General features: G+C 46.9%; 1 protein-coding gene across 1 annotated transcript in view; it reads right to left on the bottom strand.

Annotated features, from left to right (window-relative positions):
• The window catches only part of DDB1 (damage specific DNA binding protein 1), a 31,389-nt gene that overhangs the window by 8,493 nt on the left and 3,404 nt on the right, over positions 1-19,492 (bottom strand). Inside the window, exons 4-21 of the mRNA XM_025915478.2 lie at positions 19,078-19,299; positions 16,938-17,052; positions 15,908-16,005; positions 14,955-15,113; positions 14,289-14,372; positions 13,589-13,705; positions 12,904-13,006; positions 9,045-9,120; positions 8,840-8,948; positions 5,073-5,251; positions 4,812-4,975; positions 4,621-4,728; positions 4,262-4,469; positions 3,204-3,299; positions 2,995-3,106; positions 1,919-2,042; positions 1,400-1,564; positions 584-678 (exon numbers count right to left, since the gene is read on the bottom strand). Coding sequence (XP_025771263.1) covers positions 584-678; positions 1,400-1,564; positions 1,919-2,042; positions 2,995-3,106; positions 3,204-3,299; positions 4,262-4,469; positions 4,621-4,728; positions 4,812-4,975; positions 5,073-5,251; positions 8,840-8,948; positions 9,045-9,120; positions 12,904-13,006; positions 13,589-13,705; positions 14,289-14,372; positions 14,955-15,113; positions 15,908-16,005; positions 16,938-17,052; positions 19,078-19,299 — 2,334 coding nt within the window. The remainder of the gene's footprint in view (positions 1-583; positions 679-1,399; positions 1,565-1,918; positions 2,043-2,994; positions 3,107-3,203; positions 3,300-4,261; positions 4,470-4,620; positions 4,729-4,811; positions 4,976-5,072; positions 5,252-8,839; positions 8,949-9,044; positions 9,121-12,903; positions 13,007-13,588; positions 13,706-14,288; positions 14,373-14,954; positions 15,114-15,907; positions 16,006-16,937; positions 17,053-19,077; positions 19,300-19,492) is intronic.

Below are 19,492 nucleotides of genomic sequence, written 5' to 3'. Positions count from 1 at the left end.
GGAACCTGCCCGGATGTCAGTTTCTCAGCAAGAACCGCCCCCCACCCCCAACCATGTGATGAAATAGCAGTCCCCACCCCATGCTCCTTCTGGCACTTCCTCAGTCCCTGCCCCACTTTTATCTCTCATCGTCTCAAGAACAGGTATGTGTACTAGCTGCTCGTAGGTCCCAGAACCAGCTCTTTGTCCACTGCTACATCTCACACCTACAATGGACTGTTTCACGGAACCAGTACTTCCGGGACGTACCGAGGATAATAACACGCTTGGCTCACCTTGTTCCGTACAGGTGGAATAGTCCCCCGCCATGGCCCACTCGCAAGCACAGGGACTGCAGCCCGCACCCTGTTCTCAATACCCACAGCGCTCAGGATCTGATAGGCACGGGGGGCTCCCGTAACCAAGGCCAAGAGCTGGGCCAACCCGAGCTCCCCAGATGCCCAGCTGCGCCCTCCATCCCCCCCACCCTGTCATCCTTAGCATCTGACACATAGGCAGACCATCACGTTCTCGGGGAACGTGAGAGAGACATGCTCTGTAGACGATGGGGTGCAACCCAGGGCGTGACACCAAGCGGCCTCACCGTGCTATTGATGCTGGCTAACAGCTTCCCGTTGAATTCCACCATGGAGTACACGGCCCCTTTCACTTCCTTCTCAGCCACAGTCTGTAGTTTTCCTGAGGGGAGAGAGAAGAGACTCTGAGTCTCCTTTAGGAGCCCACACTTTAACTCATCAAAAGAATCCTGATTCCCCCTCTGGCTCTAATTCCTGCTCCCAAACCACGCATCTGAATGCAGGAAGCAGAGTCAGTGTCTCCTGGGGTTAACCACCACCACAGCTATGAGCCCCAACAGAATGTGCAGCGACTCCACGCTGTGTCCAAGATCTGCCGCCCCCAAAATTGCAGCTCCGACTCCCAAGATGGAGACCACATTCCATCTCAGCCATCTGAGCTGAGATTTTGGGGTTGATAGTGAGTCCTGAGAACCCTCTTGGGTAGGGGAGATGAGAAGAGACAGATGTGCACACGAAGCACTAAAGCTGCAACAGGACCCACACGGCTGAGCAACCAAGTGCAAAGCAAACCTAGGATTCCTCTCCTTCTGGCCGCTCGATTCTCTTACCCGTCCTTCACCTCCCCCGCCCCCACCCCCACCCGGCTTCCCTTCAAAGAGTAGAAAAGGAAGAAACGCAAGCTAGATTTTACTTGTGGGTCTGCCGCCCCCCTCTGTGAAAACTGATTCAGATCAGCAGCAGCTTGAGTGGCAGAACACAAAGTCTCGTGGCACAGCAATCGATCCAGGCTCTTCCACTGCTTCACCAAGGCCCTGAACCCAAACGGTCTCACTTTCCCGGGATGTCAGATCTCTCAAAGGCTGGGGACAGTGCCCACTTACCGTCGGAATACTGAAAGACCACGATCCGACCCTGCTTGGGCTCCGCCTCTTCGGGATACACCATGGCCGTGCCCACGATGAAGTACGTGTTGGGGTCTTTGCCCAGCTTGCAGGAGACCAGGCTGAGGGCATACTCGTTCTGCAGAAACTGGTGGGCATGAAGCACTGGAAGGAGACCGGGAGGCGTGACTGGCTGCTGAGCCCCACACACAGGTACCCCTGTGCTCCAGGGAGACCCCAGCCGGGCTCCAAGCACGGTGCGGGTGGTGCCGGGACGCCGCCTCCAGCTGCTCCTGTCCCCTCAGCCTGTCTCCGCCCCTCACCAGCCTGTGCTGACGGGAGGCGGCCCGGCACCCTGGACTCCTGGCCAACCCAGAGGTCCCACCCCTCCTTGCTTCTCCTCCTCCTCGGATGGTCTGCCACGAGGTTTACCCAACTTCGGAACCTATGAGAGCCCAGAATCGGCTAGCTGAGGGAGGAGGACGTGGGCAGCAAATGACAGAAAGAGCTCATCTGCACCTTCGAAGGTGTGCTGGTCGATGATGAGGAGGTTGTGCACCTCCACCTCTTCTCCAAAGGAGGTCTCGTGAGGCGCTGTGCTGCTGGAGAACAGCTTGCTGGAGCTGACGCTGCTGGACAGGGCCTGAGAACACAGAACGCACGCGCCCTCTCAAAAGGAGAACGGGAGGGGGCCGGCCAGGACCAGGGGACAGAAGTGGATCTGAATGAGGAAATCTCAAGGTTGGCAGCTCGAGGGGAGCCAGAAGAACAGAGAGCTTCGGAGAGGACACGGGGACCGGGGATAAGGAGCCAAATCCCGTATAAAATTGCCACAGCAGTCCAACACAGAAGAGCCTGAGGGTCGCTAACGGCCATTAAGACAGTGATGGCAAGTCACTCGAACAAAGCGAATGAAGAACTAAGGCAACCTAGCGAGGCGGGAGACTCCAGCTCTGTCGATGGGAAGCGCAGGAAGCAGGTGAAATGAAGACAGGTGTAAAGACCTTATGCTCTGGGTTAAGGAGAGATGGTTCCAGCACAGACGTCTGGGAGCAAGAAAAGCAGAGAACACGCGGAACAAAAGTGTCAGCTAACACCGCCACTGAGTCTATCACGTGGGGCCGCAGACTGGCACCCGTATTTCACAGATGAGAAATCTGCACTTTAGGCTTGCCCAAGGTCACACAGCTAGCAGTAAACCCTGAAGACAGTTCTGCCAGACTCCAGACCCCACCTCTTACCTGTTATGCTAACGCTGCCCCCCGTTACTCATACCTACGAAGCCCTCAAATTGATGAACCAAGAGAATTACTCATCCGGCAAGGCTACAGACTAGCAAAATCACGGACTTCCACACTTATCCCAAATTCTTCTCAACCCTCTGATGAGGGTGCCAAATCCAGCTCGCTGCCTGTTTTCATAACACGGTGTTCCTGGAACCCAGCTATCCTACTTGTGTCGACGGCTGCTTCCGTAACGGCCGACTGGAGGAGGCGTTCCCACAGGGCCGACAAAGCCGCACCCACTATGTGACCTTTTACTGAAGAGTTTGCCAGCCCTGCTGTGATGCCATCTTTCTGTGTCCATGCCCTCACCTGGGTGCTGGCACTGGGCCTCAGAGCCGTGGTGCCCCCACTCGTGTCCTGGACTTCAATCCGGCTAGAAAGGACCCCGAAGCACTGGGACACTTCCTGATAGCAGATCTTCCTGGAGAACAGGTGTGGACAGTGCCTCTCAGAACAGGTCTGAAGCGCCCACACCAACAGATGGCTGAGCTCCACGGCCCTCCTCCCCTGGCCCTCACCTGGGGGACTCGTAGAGGGGGACCGTGCGAATGTGCAGCTTCTGGATCTCGTCGATGGTGCCAATGGTGAGGGTGCTATTGTTGGCCAGTGCCAGGCTGGAAAGAAGGGTCTGGGTTTAGATTGAGTAGACCCAAGGAAGGAAAGGATTCTACGAGGCAACTCCGTAAGGGGAAGAAAAACAAGGCAGAATTACACTAGCTTACTCGTTAGTGGTTCTCAACTTTGACTCTATGCTAAAAATCATGAGGGGGTGGAGAAGGGGGCGATCTTGAAACATTCAGATCCCTGGTCTCACTGCCACCCCCCATCTCACTAATAAGTCTGGTTGGGCCTAGGCTGAGATTTTTTTTAACGTTTATTTACTTTTGAGAGACGAGTGCAAGTAAGGGAGGGGCAGAGAGAGAGGAAGACAGAGGATCTAAAGTGGGATCAGTGCTGACAGCAGAGAGCCTGATGAAACTCACAAAACTGTGAGATCAGGACCTGAGCCACTCAACTGACTGACCCACCCAGGGTTGAGATTTTTAACTGCTTTCCATTTAATGCTAAAAATGTAGCTACAGAATCTACAACTAGGATCCTCAAAATCTCATTTGCATCAGAATGAGCGAGAGTGCTGGGCCCCACCCCCAGGGTTTCTGATTCGGTGGAGTTTACTGGAGCTGCTGGGGGGGGGGGGGGGCAGGGCGTGGGGAGGATCATACTATGAGAAACCCAGCTCTAGAAGAATACACAATCATTTCTAAATCAGGGGTTCAGAAACCAACTAACCATCTGAATCACTAGGGAGGTTTCCTGAAAATATAGATACTAGGGCTGAACCCCAGATCTACTGAATCAGAATCTGAAAAGGAGTCAAAAGAAATCTGTACTTTTTATAAAGCATCCCAGGGATTTCTAATGGGCAGCCAGAGCTGAGAACCTCTGTTCTACATTTCTCATCTTAGCTATTTACACGGATTCAACTTTGGGAAAAGGCTAGAGGACAAGGGTTTGAGGAAAACATCATGACGCCCTCCATCAACGGCATCTGTTGAAGAAAGAAAAAGAGGCTCACCTGTCAGGATAGCCATCAGAGTTGAGGGGACACATGTAGTTGACTTCCTTGAGGTTGACATTGGAGAAGACCAATTTGTGGTTGCTGCTGTAGATGACAGTGGGGCGGTCAGAGCAAGCAAAGACGTTGGTGGTAGAGAGAGAACGGAAAGTCCTCAATACCGTGGGCTGGGTGCCCAGAGTCACCTTCTTCCGATCGCTCAACAGGCCTAGAGAAAGAACGGCATCAGGAGAGAGAAGGACAGGACACGGGACAAACAGCTGGGCCGCGGAGGTTCAAGAGCAGTGGGCCGAGGCTAAGGCCACTAACTGCTCACTCCTGATTTCTCAAAGACTCCCCGTCCAAAGTGTTCTGCTCACCCGTCTCAATGTTGAGCCCGAAGTAGAAAAGTGCCCCGTCTCCCAAGGCACAAAGGAGGTAGTGGCTGCTCTCAAAAGTGGTCATCAGGATGGAACGAGGAATGATCTCTGTGGGAGAGGGGCACGTCAAGATCTTGCTCCACATTCTGACTTGGATCCCAACCCCTAAAGGGTCCTCAGGAGACACCTACCTCCACCCAGCATCTCTTTGTGCAGTAGCTCAAAAGAGGGCAGCTTCAAGATACGTGCAGAGATGTCTGTCCACAGGCCAATGGCACAAAGAGGGGACAGCCCGTTGCTGTCCCCCAGTGGGGTGATGTCCAAGCAGGCCACTTCGTGTTCCATCTCTGTGTGGCTGAACAAAGAGGAAGATGGCAGAGGAAGGACTCCGAGGATGAACGAAGACCCAGAGAACAGGAGGGGAAAGGCAAAGCGGACCGACCAGCACACACCTGATCTGCCGGAGCTCCTGAGGGTGGATCTGCAGGTAGTAGAGGGCCCTTCCCACGGCCACCACCACCTGGCTGCTGTTGCAGGAGGCCACGCTGATGTTCTTGCCCTGAGGCTCCTTCCACTCACTGACCAGAGCTTTGGGTTCTTGAGAGACCAACCTCACAGATGCTGATGTGATCTAGGAAAAAAAAGAACAGTGTCTACAAGCACCTGCCGGGATCCATCCACAAGGGGGAAGGTGGTAAAGGCTGCCCTAGTGGAGCCCTAAAAGTAAACTAGGGAAGTCCTCTCTGCCATGTATTTTTCTTCCCCAAACACCTAGAACGATTAGTTCCGGTAGATGCCATCTGTCGCTGAAGCCCTGAAGAAGGCTGGCTTAAAACCACTTCCAGTTGGGGCGCCTGGGTGGCGCAGTCGGTTAAGCGTCTGACTTCAGCCAGGTCACGATCTCGCGGTCCGTGAGTTCGAGCCCCGCGTCAGGCTCTGGGCTGATGGCTCAGAGCTTGGAGCCTGTTTCCGATTCTGTGTCTCCCTCTCTCTCTGCCCCTCCCCTGTTCATGCTCTGTCTCTCTCTGTCCCAAAAATAAATAAACGTTGAAAAAAAAAAAAAAAATTAAAAAAAAAAAAAAAAAAAAAAAAAAACACTTCCAGCTGACATACCGGGGAAAAAAAGGTAACCTGATTCATTCTGATGAAGTCTTGGGAAAACTATCAACAGAGGAAGACCCTGTGACTACCGGCCTAGCAGTTTTTCTCAAACCAAAAATCAGTCTTCTAAAATAGTCAAGTTCTTTACTATACACGAACCATTAAAATGCTTTAAAATTTGGAGGCTCCGGGCTGGCTCGGTCGGTGGAAGAGTGGGACTCTTGATCTCAGGGTCATGAGTTCAAGCCCCATATTGGGTGTGGAGATTACTTAAAACTAAGATCTTAAGGGGAGGGGTGCCTGGGTGGCTCAGTCGGTTGAGCATTTGACTTAGACTCAGGTCATTAACTACTGGTTCGTGAGTTCGTGTCCCACATCAGGCTCTGTGTGGACAAGCTCAGAGCCTGGAGTTTGCTTCGGATTCTGTGTCTCCCTTTCTCTGTTCCTCCCCCACTTGCACTCTCTCTCTCTCTCTCTCAAAAATAAACATTAAAAAAAAAAAAAGTCTTAAGGGGAGCCTGGATGGCTCAGTTGGTTAAGCATCTGACTCTTGGTTTCGGCTCTGGTCACGATCTCACGGTTCGTGAGATTGAGCCCCACGTTGGGATCCCTGCTGACAGAACAGAGCCTGCTTAGGATTCTCTCTCTCCACCCCTCCTCCATTCTCTCAAAATTAATAAACGTTAAAAAAATAAAACCCTTTACAAAAGGCTACGAAATTATGTTAAAATAAGTTTAATGAATCTATTTTATCACCGAAATAAAATAAAAAGCAAGTTGGTGACAGTGTAATGTCATTGATTCATCTCACCTATCAAAACTGAGTTCCTATTTAAAGAGTAAAGCCCTTTAATAACAGACACACGAGCTGGTGCCAGTCTTCGGGCCACTAGTTAGAAAACACTGACAAAGCAATGAATCAGTATCTGGGCATCTCCCACACTTGGTCCAGAAACCAACAGAACCTTCTCTCTGGCTTTTACCAAATCCACCACTGCCGGCTGACTAACAGGAAGACCAAGTGGATAAAAAGATGGAGACAAGTTCATTAAAATCTCGGGCACACAAATGCCATGCCCGACACTGACAAACACTGACAGTTAAGGAAAGTGCAAAAGGTTGAGAGGGATGTGCAAAAAGTGAAGAGAGCCAGGGGTCACTCCAAACTGAAAACAACGAAGGCGTGGGAAGGCGCTCAGAAATCAGGCTCCCGGGGCTAACAAGCACAAAAAGGACACCTGACCCCCGTGTCACATATATATTTAAAACAAAATCAGATGGCACAAAAACAGACACATAGACCAATGGAATAGAATAGAAACCCCAGAACTAGACCCACAAACGTATGGCCAACTCATCTTTGACAAAGCAGGAAAGAACATCCAATGGAAAAAAGACAGTCTCTTTAACAAATGGTGCTGGGAGAACTGGACAGCAACATGCAGAAGGTTGAAACTAGACCACTTTCTCACACCATTCACAAAAATAAACTCAAAATGGATAAAGGACCTGAATGTGAGACAGGAAACCATCAAAACCTTAGAGGAGAAAGCAGGAAAAGACCTCTCTGACCTCAGCCGTAGCAATCTCTTACTCGACACATCCCCAAAGGCAAGGGAATTAAAAGCAAAAGTGAATTACTGGGACCTTATGAAGATAAAAAGCTTCTGCACAGCAAAGGAAACAACCAACAAAACTAAAAGGCAACCAACGGAATGGGAAAAGATATTTGCAAATGACATATCGGACAAAGGGCTAGTATCCAAAATCTATAAAGAGCTCACCAAACTCCACACCCGAAAAGCAAATAACCCAGTGAAGAAATGGGCAGAAAACATGAATAGACACTTCTCTAAAGAAGACATCCGGATGGCCAACAGGCACATGAAAAGATGTTCAGCGTCGCTCCTTATCAGGGAAATACAAATCAAAACCACACTCAGGTATCACCTCACGCCAGTCAGAGTGGCCAAAATGAACAAATCAGGAGACTATAGATGCTGGAGAGGATGTGGAGAAACGGGAACCCTCTTGCACTGTTGGTGGGAATGCAAATTGGTGCAGCCGCTCTGGAAAGCAGTGTGGAGGTTCCTCAGAAAATTAAAAATAGACCTACCCTATGACCCAGCAATAGCACTGCTAGGAATTTATCCAAGGGACACAGGAGTACTGATGCACAGGGGCACTTGTACCCCAATGTTCATAGCAGCACTCTCAACAATAGCCAAATTATGGAAAGAGCCTAAATGTCCATCAACTGATGAATGGATAAAGAAATTGTGGTTTATATACACAATGGAATACTACGTGGCAATGAGAAAAAATGAAATATGGCCTTTTGTAGCAACGTGGATGGAACTGGAGAGTGTGATGCTAAGTGAAATAAGCCATACAGAGAAAGACAGATACCATATGGTTTCACTCTTATGTGGATCCTGAGAAACTTAACAGGAACCCATGGGGGAGGGGAAGGAAAAAAAAAAAAAAAAGAGGTTAGAGTGGGAGAGAGCCAAAGCATAAGAGACTGTTGAGAACTGAGAACAAACTAAGGGTTGATGGGGGGTGGGAGGGAAGAGAGGGTGGGTGATGGGTATTGAGGAGGGCACCTTTTGGGATGAGCACTGGGTGTTGTATGGAAACCAATTTGACAATAAATTTCATATATAAATAAAAAAAAAAAAATCAGAATACAGTAAGTTCTGGTTCTAACAATGCGGAGAGTGTTGCTGACAATCATATATGGACGGGAGCATTAGGACTAAATAGGTGTGTATTACTATTAGAACAAGGGAAAAAAATACGTCTCATAAAATAAGCATAATTAGCAGTTTGCCCAAATATGGCACCCCAAACCATAAAAATGTTACGATCCCAGTCTATAAAAGAGAATGTGAATAAATACAATATACGTACATTTTAGAAAAAAACAGTTAAAAGGAACAACTCCAAAATTAACCCACCACTGGGTGGTAGGTCATCGAGTAATTTTAATTTTCTTTCCCTAGGATTCCTGTTACTTTTAGAGTCATAACAATGGACTGTCTTAAAATCCTGTGGTGCTCTAGACTGCACTGTAGGTCAAATTCAAGTAAACAGCGCCTGCCCCTTTCTCAGTTACCTGGATAAGTTGCTGATGAGCCACGTTGCCACAGAAGAAAGTCTGCTGATCATCCACGAAACCCATCAGTTCGGTTTCCTCCACCTCCTCTCCGTTCAACATGAGAACTCTGCGGCAGAAGGGAAGGCCCAGGTCAGCCGGCCTGGCTTCCCCACCTTGCACCCTTCACAGGAGCACCTGGAGCTGGCATCAGACTCACCCTTACCTTGTCTGGCCCACAAAAGAGAGCACCAGAGTGTCATCAGTCTCCCGGTTAGGATCAGACCGCAGCGGCCACAGACCTGGAACAAAGATCAAGGAGTAAGATTCAGAGCACAGCCCAACACTCGGCTCCCCACATCTAAGGAAGGGCAGCCTGGCCCCAAGGAGCGGGAACTTTGTGGAGTCCGTCCTAAAGCTGAAATACCCACTCTGTTCTTTCCTGGCTTTAAGACCCTGAAGAAGTTATTTTTAAAACTGTTTTGAGCCTAATATTTTTAAGTTTTTCCTTTAATTTGGAAGAGGAGAATACATTTCCATGACTCAAAATCAAAATCTGTTCTTAAAATGTGTACACAGAGGTTCCATTCCTATACCTCTCCCTGAAACCTATCTGCCAAATAAGTCATCAATAGTCTCTTGTTTATTCTTCAAAAAGAAAAAGAATTTATAAGGAAATTGGCAGTATTTTACAAGCAAATACAAATACAAGAGATGTCTGGCTGTCTCAGTCCGTGGAGCATGCAGCTTCTTGATCTCAGGGTTGTGGGTTCGAGCCCCATATTGGGTGTCGAGATTACTTAAAAATAAAACCTTAAGAAATATGTACGTACATATGTATGTACATACATACGCACATACGTATACACACATAAATATACATACATATACACACATATATACACATATACACACACACACACACATACGTATACACATACACACACACACACACACACACACACACACACACACACACAAAACAGCCTATCATACACTGTTTGGCACCATACTTTTCCGCTTTGTATTAAGCCCTTATCAAAACTGAACAGTACTTTGTCTTTAACAGGTGCACAGCATTATACAGACACACCAGTTTATTATTAAGTCTTATCTGATGGACACTTTTTCAGTATTTTGCACACAATGCCACAACAAATGATCTTGTATTTATGTCATTCCGTACATACGAAGGTCTATGGGATAGATTCCTAGAAACAGGATTGTCTATAAATCATTAAATGCATGTGTAGTTTTGGCAACATTACCAATAAGCATGCTAATTTCCTCACAGCCTCACCAACAGTGTTGTCAAACTTTTGGATTCTGGTCACCTGGTGAAGAATGGTATTGCTACTCAGTTCGGATTTGCACTTCCCTTATTACAAGTAAGGTCCATTACCCATCTATGTGTGTTCTACAATTTGGGGACAGGAATTTTTGGTGATCCCCTTTATAGAAATGTTTGGATAAATTAGGGAGGTTAGGCCTTTGTCTATAAGGTGAAGTACAAACATTTTTATCTGGTGTGCCATTTCTCATGACTTAACCTTACAGAGCTTGGTTTCTGCCATGCAGAAGTGTTTTACTTTTATGTTGCTGAATTAACCAATCATTCCCTTTGCTTCTGTACTGGAGTCATATTTTAAAAGACCTTCCCCACTAAATTATAAAGGGGGGGTACCTAGGTGGCTCAGTCGGTTAAGGGTCTGACCCTTGACTTCGGCTCAGGTCACGATTTCACGGTTCCTGAATTCAAGCCCCACATCAGCTCTGCACTGACAGAGTGGAGCCTGTTTGGGATTTTGTCTCCCGCTTGCTACCTCTCTTTCAAAACAAATAAAAATTTAAAAAAAATAATAAAACAAATAAAATTATAAAAGAATTCAACTTTTTCTTTTAACTTTTCTATACCAGTTTTTAAAAAAATTTTTTTTTCAACGTTTATTTATTTTTGGGACAGAGAGAGACAGAGCATGAACGGGGGAGGGGCAGAGAGAGAGGGAGACACAGAATCGGAAACAGGCTCCAGGCTCTGAGCCATCAGCCCAGAGCCTGACGCGGGGCTTGAACTCCCGGACCGCGAGATCGTGACCTGGCTGAAGTCGGACGCTTAACCGACTGCACCACCCAGGCGCCCCTCTATAGCCGTTTTTTAAAAAAGAAATTTTTATGTTTATTTATTTTTGTACAGTCTCCTTTTTACATGAAGTCTGATCCATGTGGATTCTAGTAAGGTATACAAAGTACAGAACAGATCCAAACTCATCTTTCCCCAGTTGATGACTGGGAACACCATTTATTAAAAACCATTCATAAAAGAATCATCTTGGGGCATCTGGGTGGCTCAGTTGGTTGAGTGTCCGACTTGGACTCCGATCATGATCTCACAGCTCGTGGGGCTCACTGCTGTCAGCACACGGCCCACTTAGGATCCCCCGTCCTCCTCTCTCTCTGCCCCTCCCCTGCCAGTGCTATCTCCAACGTAAATAAACATAAGAAATCATCTTTGGGGCCCGTGGGTGCCTCAGCTGGTTGAGTGTCCAACTCTTGATTTCGGCTCAGGTCATGGTCTTACAGGTTGTGAGATTGAGCCCCTGGTCAGGCTCCGTGCCGACAGCACAGCACCTGCTTGGGATTGTCTCCCTCTCTCTTTGTCCCTCCCCAACGCATGTGTGATCTCTCTCTCTCTCTCTCTCAAATAAACTTAAAAAAAAATCATCTCTAGCTCACTGAACTGAGACACCACCATTGTATACTTAATTCCCACATGTAACTGTGTCTATTTCTGGACTTTTTTTAAATTTTTGGATGTTTGAGTTTTTTTAATTTCGGGAGTTTTGCTCAAGGAACCCTGCCTGTTAGTGCACCGAAACCACACTTTTATTCACTGAGGTTTAATGGCACATTTTAGTATCTGGTAGGGCTAGTCCCATCTCCTGGCTTTTCTTGCTTCTCCCTTTTTCCATTTGGACCTTGGATTATCTAGGTCAAGAAAAAAAACAAAAACAAAAACAAAAACCCCTGATATTTTTATTGAGATACATGAAATATAAAAATAGGTCAAGGACTACTTTACAATTTCATTTATAGCACGTTGGCATGTCTTTTTTTCATCTGACCAAGCTATCCTTTGAACCTTTAAGGAGTATTTTAATGTTTTCCCTGTAGAAGTTTCGCACACTTTTTATAAAGTTTATTCCTTGGTATTTTGCCTTTTTACTGCTATTGTAAATTGGCTCCTTCCCTCCACTATACCTTCGAATGGACTGTGTTTTCACATGAAAGCTATTAACTTTAGTACATTAATTTTATATCCTACTACCTTAATGAATCGTTGTGTAGTTTTCCAGTCAATTCTCCGGGTTTTGTAGTTTTATGATCTCTTCCTTTCTAACTCATAAACCTCTATTTATTTATCCGTTTCCATCCTCTTATTTAACAGTCTAAATAACTTTTTTTCTGATGTGTCTCTCTCTCTATGTATATATCTTTGGTTTTGCTTTATGATTCAATCTGATCGTCTTTCTCCTTTAATAGGTGAGTTTTAACCAATTCACATTTACTTAACATGACATATCAGATTTTTCAGACACCCATGCAGATGTATAGCTGTTCTGTCATATTACCCTGGGTCACTATAGGTCATCTACTACCTATATATCATAAAAGCCTTTCACTATATAGTCTTTCTTTGATCTTATTATAGTTCTCCCGGAATTTAGGTTTTTACTTTTGTTCTAGAAGTTCCCTTTACACTAACTATATACACTTGTATGTGATATTCTCAGTCTCCTCTTTTTTCAGGGATTCTGTTAGTTCCCTTGTAGAAACGTTCAATTTAACTTAGAAACTTTTCCATTTCTCTACTCCATTATCCAATTTTGGTCAATAATATATATTTTCAAGTTTACTTTGGCACTTATAAATTCTACCACTGATTTGTCTTTTCCATTTTTTTTTTTAATTCTTCATCTGACCTGCTTTCCTCTAGCTCCCACCCAAGTGCCTTCACAACTCATAATGAGACCAAAGATCAAGGTCACTCAAGTAAGATTTGCACCCTACATCCACCAAAAGGTTACCTTTGATGCCTGGTAAGTCAATGCTGGCATGCTCGTGGATTCCAATTCCATTTCGGATGATCCGCAAGGAACCTTCCTTGAAAGCCCCAGAGCAAGTAACCAGCTGCAAATAGAGAAAGTGTTTCTAAATACCTCCTCACAAGCCTGGGGCCATCATACTGATGCCCGGAAAGTAAACCTAATGACCCTTCCAGTGGAGCTAAGTTTGAGGATGCAGACTTGGCAGAGGCTGATGTCCAAGTCCCTCAAATTTTCCAAGCAGACAGGACATTCTAGTCCAAGAAGCAAAAAGCAACTACCACTGCTCCTAGCAAGGTGGCTTCCATCATTGGAACCTAGAGTGTACTAGAAAGAACACAGGATCTAGACTCAGACACACCTGCCATTTGGGGGTTATGGGACCTTGGACAAGTTCCTTGATCTTTCTCAGTCCCAAGTCTCCTCACTTCTGAAACAGCCAAGAATTCCTATCTAATAGGGTGTCGTGTGATCACAGATAATGTAGATCTGTATCACCGACCTAGCGATGCACTCAACAAATGGTAGTTATCCTTGCGTCGTCGTTAGTGAGCAAGGCTCTTAAAACTTCTCTTCAGTGCGCACACCCCACTCCGGATAGGCAAGTCTAGAAGAGCACAGTTTGAGCGAACATATCAACCATCCATTTCTAGGATGACCCTCTTACCTGTCCCTGCCCCTGTCTCTCCAGGTCCACCACGCACATGTCCACAATGGGTCCCAAATTAGTAAAGGTTTCCATGGCCACTACATAGGAGCCTTGTTCGTTGCTGTCAACATTGAGCTAACAAGAAAAAACAAGGTTAGTCCTGGAATGCCGCTAAGAGATCCACCCTAAAGAGACGGTTATCATCCAAGAGAAACTCTGAATCCTACAAGATCTGCCCTTCTTGTACTCCACTGGATGCTTCTAGAAGGGGATTATCGACTAAGGAACATGGTTAACTTCTAGAAGACCCACGAACCAGTGAGGGATTTCTAATCTGTGAGTCCCATGGATGGATTTCAAAGAAGCAGTTTGGAAATTAATGTAAAACGTTTGCATGTATTTCTCTGCAGAGAAATCCAAAGTTTTCACACTCCAGAGGTGATCTGGCACAATACACTATGACCTCTTTGAAGGTAGGAGCTGGGTCTTGTTTCATCATTGCATCCACTCTGCCCAGCACCTTGCCTGGCACATCTGTTGAATGAACCTTTAAGACAAAGAGCTAGTCAGGGTAGGAAGGGAAATCGACCGAGGAGACAGCTGCATAGTATGGAAACAGATGAAATGAAGAAATTCAGAGGTTCCAAACACAGGAGAAACGTGACAAAGAAGCAGTGAAGATGGCGAAAAAGCCAGAAAGAAGAAAGTATCTTCTCACCTTCACAAGCTGGGAGTCACCGAGGCGAGACCCAACGAACACAACACCATTATCGAGGTATGTCAAACATTCGGCGATAGAGGTCTAGAAGAAAGTCAGTGGCATGAAAGGCGTCAGAATGGACACTCCCTGGGAGCCCGACACTGTCCTACCACTGTCCTCTCACCTCTCAGAGGTCTGCTAAGAAAACAAACAGCTGCAGCCACGAGTCCCAAAACAATTCTCCATTTCAAATCCCCAGACCGCACTAAACAAATGTTCCTAAGTCTCTGAAGTTTGTGACTCCATGTATCATATCCTTACAGTCAGAAAAATCTATTCTTTCTCTTGCAGGTGCCTCCTCCGAATGATCATCTTAATACCAATGGCTCCAGTCTGCTCCTTAACTTTTTTGGGACCCTCCCCTGGAATGGAGTATTAGCGTTAGGTTAATCTTCCATTCTGAATGGTATCCTTTCCATTTCTCTCCCTTTGTGTGCTTGACGTAGAGCACGGCTGCCTACGAGATTCTCCAACATCTAACTCATTTGAAAACCAACTTCCGCAGCAGGACTGACCACGTGTCGCTAGGTGGTACGTAACACAGTTCCCAGTCACAGTGTGAGACCACACATCTAGGGTCACTAGGGCGCTAGCAGAAGACAGCAGAGCAGGGACCAGCCCGACCTCTCCAAGGAGCTCCACGCGGAGATCTTTGAGGGTGACGGTGCCGTCCATCTGCTCCTCCTTCTCCAAGAGCAGCATAAAGAGCCGTCCTTCCATGTCTCCCAGCAGATAGCGGGAACCATTGGGGTCCACACGATTGTGACACACGATCGTGCTTTGCTGCCAAGAGGGAAGACATGGTCGTTAGAGATTAAGTGTCTCCCATAACCAGAGAGCAAACCCTCGTGAACCACTCCCTTTACCAAGCCCAGCCATTTCACAGGCAAGGAATCCACTTAGCAAACGCTACGTGTGTGATTAAAAATGGGGACATTTTTACTCTGAAGACGATTTTCTGAGGAACTCAATATACCTGTAATGTTTTTTCACAGATTATCCTACTGGGAAATAGAAATACACAGAAAATAGGAAGCAGCTGTAAGTGTTCACTGGACTATGAACACTACCACAGATTTTGTTACTTACCGTCACGACTACGAATTCCTCCCACTGCTAACGCTACCATAGACTATGTCATTTGCCCTTTAACTTAATATTCTAATTCTTATGACTTGAAACACTGAGATTTGAAACTTTTGTGACCAATTTTTTTAAGTCTGTACAACTGATCACTCTATGACCCTCACATGACTTGAGCTCTGAGAACATTTAATCAAATCTGCAAAATCCTTCCCTTCGTAAAGTCGCCCCAGTAGACGGGAAGAGTAAGCCTCCTTCGATTACTACTTCTTTCTCTCGGCTAGTGGGCAAGCTCTCCGTAAGCAAAACCAGGCCAGTCTCTCTTTGTATTCCCAATGCCCCACACAGTATCTTACGCACATAGTAAACGCTAGGACAGACATCTAGAAATTTCTCTTTACAAATGGGGAGAAACAAAGGAGCAGGGTAAGAACAAGGGCAAAAAAAAAAAAAAAAAACAGAGAAGGAAGGAAAAGTAAAAGAGTGCTGCTCACCTTGATGATAGGAGGGGCAATCGCCAGGTATTTGTCACCGTTGTGATAGGTGATCGACTCCTGTCCAATGATGATGGCCCCTCCAAAGGGCTCTGGGACTGCAGGGGAAAGGACAGCGTTAGAACGCTCAGTACTCCAGACCTGCCAAGCCCTGTAGCGTCAAGGGCACTGATCCAGCCACCTCTGGGGCAAACCTTCAGGAAATCATTATTTTTAAAAAGACAACCGAGTCCAAGGAACGTGGCGGCCTTTAACTGACGCTGCTGTCTGGGAAATGTCAGGCTGGCATCACCTAACCCTGTATTTTTATCGTCACTCTTCCGGTGTTTCCGAGCCCCTACGGGTGGGGCGTCTTCTCCGTGCTCTTCCACCTGCACCCTCCCCCTTTCTCTCCTCAACTTTGATCTCTCGAACTCAAAACGGTTATTCTTTTTCCCGTTCCTTAGCTTACTTTCCCCCGTTATCAGGGCCACCATTTAGAAAAGCCAATTCTCACTTGAGAGTTCTAAAATTTCTCTCCTAAGCGAGACACATAACATGATGTTGAGGGCAGGATATGGGACAAGGAGCACAGAGGCCTGGAGTCAGGCCGAGGCTTTGTCAGCGAGGCACAGGCACGGGCAAGCCCCGTGGCCCAGGCATCCCCATCTGTGAAAGACTCAGATTAGATAAGCTCCACAGGCCACCCCGCCTCGGTTTTTCAACGTTATGCCCAGCAATGAAATAATGAGAGTAATTTCTACACGCCACTCTGCAAATCAATCTCAGTACTTAACCCCGCCGCCCCAAATAAAGGAAAGCTGTACTTTCTGGGAGGAGTAAAAAACAGACAATCCCAAAAACAAAAATGGGAAAAGCAAAGAAAAGCACATTTAGAAAACAGGAGACGTCAGGGCTGCTGAGTAATGCACGTGTATAATAGCATCTGAGCCTGGAAATGAAGGTGCAGAGAAGGTGAGGAAGGAGCAAGAGTAGGGAACAGACCCAGACCCGGGGGGGCAGGGGGCACATTTCCAAAACCCCAACCAACCTGCAATCACCATGGAAGCCTCAGCTTCTACGTTTTCCTGTTTCCAAGGGCCCTTATTGAACTCCTTCTCTCGGAGAGACACCTCATAGGTTTTCACATGCCGCCCCTGAGGGTCCTAGGTAGGGGAAAGGTGGAGTGGTTAGCCCCAACGAAGGGTGAACCCTGGACTGGAGTCCTGAAAGGGACAGGCCATACCCACCCAGCATCTGACCATCCTATCACGTTGGCCTTACTACCCTGACCCATCCATATGCTGACAGCCACCAACTAAGCCTGTGACTGGGTAGGCTGAGACCCAGACCTGTTTCTAACAACTCAACCAACCAAGACAGGCTTCAGAATTAGAAAAATCAATGTGGCACGCTATACCGATCACCGTAAGAAATACAACATACACGTGTATATTCACGGGTGTGTCTAAGACATACGTTATGTCCTAGAGTCCTTGGTCTCAAGGAACTTACTATATTGAGAAGCTAAATACGTCTAAGAGATTAAAAACTTTATCTGAGGGGCGCCTGGCTGGCTCGGTCCGTGGAGCATGCAATTCTTGACATCGGGGTCGTGAGTTCGAGCCCCAAACTGGGTATAGAGATCACTTAAAAAAAAAAAAAAAAGATACAATTCTTAAGCACATTCTGCAGGGGTGATGGGAGTGAGAACAGAACACAACACTACTCTACAAGGAGGTTTTAGCTAAGACCTCCAGTCCTGCCTTTGTCAACACCTTCCCCTGCTTCTCCTGAATCCTGACTCACATCAGTCCTAGGGCCATCAAAGTCACCTTTGAGACTAGAAGAGCAGGGACAGGGAGGCTACAATCGGCCAGTGGGAGATGGCATCAACAAAGGCCAGATGGAAGTCTAAGAAGTTATGGAAAGAATTCCACAATGTGTTTCGGGGCAGGGGCCACATCTTAATCGCTGCTAATAGCTCCTGACACACTTAGAATGACTACCTTTCAACGGGCAAGTCCCTAAATGTTTCCCAAGTTGAATTTTTGGCACAAAACAGGAGATAGTGGTTTTTAGTTGAGGAAAGCTCTTCCCGTCAATGACAGGGGTAAGACTGAACTTCATGAAAAGTTCAAGCTGGGGTTTGCATTTGGACCCCTGAGACACATACAGAAACGAAGATCTTTCACAACTGGCAGCCCTGAGGCTAGGAACAGACAGAATCAGCCTTGAATAACCAACATCAATGTTTTAATGACCTGGTAATTTACAAAACTGTACACGAGAGAGAAATTCTTAAGTTTTTATTTCAGCTTCAGTAGTGAACTGTGAGCAAGATCAAACAAAATCTCCTAAAGTCGTTTCAACCTCATTCAACTGAACTTCATTCCGACCAGCCTCTGAACTCTAGCACTTAGGGGGACACTAAAGAATACGCAAAAACAATCAGTGTTTCCGAAGCTTAACACAGCTATCGAACGTGCCCACGTGTCTCTCTCAGGACTCAGACTAGGTTTCCCTCCACCATTGATTCAACCACATGCAAGCGAAATGACCTCATGCTATCTGGCTCTTTGTTAAAAGGCGGAGATTTTTCTAAGATACAGGCAAGTGAGCCTGGTGTTCTGCCACCCCGCCCCCACTTAACAAATCTGGCTCAGAGAACAGCTGCCCAGGATCAGCGCGGCTAAAGTTTGAGGCACAGACCAAAATAGAAGTCAACAGCCAACAAGTCACCAGAAAGTGAGGGCTGGACAAAATGCAAACCTCTTCTTAGAAGACGTAGATAAGACATCGCCAAGATGATTTTTCTTTTGCTTATAGGGGCAATTTCTAGATCACTGCTCTACAGCTAAGTTTTAATAATCCCCTAGCATGCCGGTAAGAGACTCAGACAAAGTATAAACTGGGTCACCCTATAAAATCTCCAAGGTCCACAAGAATGTAATCTCAGGATTAAAACCTGCTACCAGCCCCAGAGAGCTTCCTGCCTCATTAAGTACTGCTGCGCTCAAGACGCAATCAAATTCTGACCCATATTAATCATACCATTCAAAACATTTAAGGACAAATACGTTCAACTCTCTGCCTGCCCTACTGCCAAATCCAGACATTCCAATTAGCGGAAAGCGACTCCCACTGTGCAAAACCACACCGCTTCCCCCTCTCTCCTCCAGCTCCAGTACCTGGTAGACAAAGCAGATGGTAGGTGCTTGGCAACCATATAAGAACTTGACGTCGATGACATGCAACTCCTCGAGGCGAATGTTAAAGGCCTTGAGCTCTTTATTGTCCCGGTCTAGCGGAATAACCTTGAAAAGGCCATCATAGAGTCGCAGGCCGATCATGCGGCACTCGGGGTCAATAATGCCAATGATGCCAGTCTCTGAGGGGCGGCCAATACGGTCCTAAGAAGTAAAACTGGGGTTAGGAGGGGCGCCTGGGTGGCTGAGTCGGTTAAGCCTCTGACTTCAGCTCAGGTCACGATCTCACAGTTCGTGGGTTCGAGCCCCGTGTCGGGCTCTGTGCTGACAGCTCAGAGCCTGGAGCCTGCTTCAGATCCTGCGTCTCCCTCTCTCTCTGCCCCTCCCCTGCTCGCGC

This window comes from Puma concolor, chromosome D1 (genome assembly GCF_028749965.1).
Source record: "Puma concolor isolate L17-30 chromosome D1, mPumCon1.1.hap2, whole genome shotgun sequence".
NCBI classification, from domain to species: Eukaryota; Metazoa; Chordata; class Mammalia; order Carnivora; family Felidae; genus Puma; species Puma concolor.
This window is presented reverse-complemented; position numbering and strand designations above follow the sequence as displayed.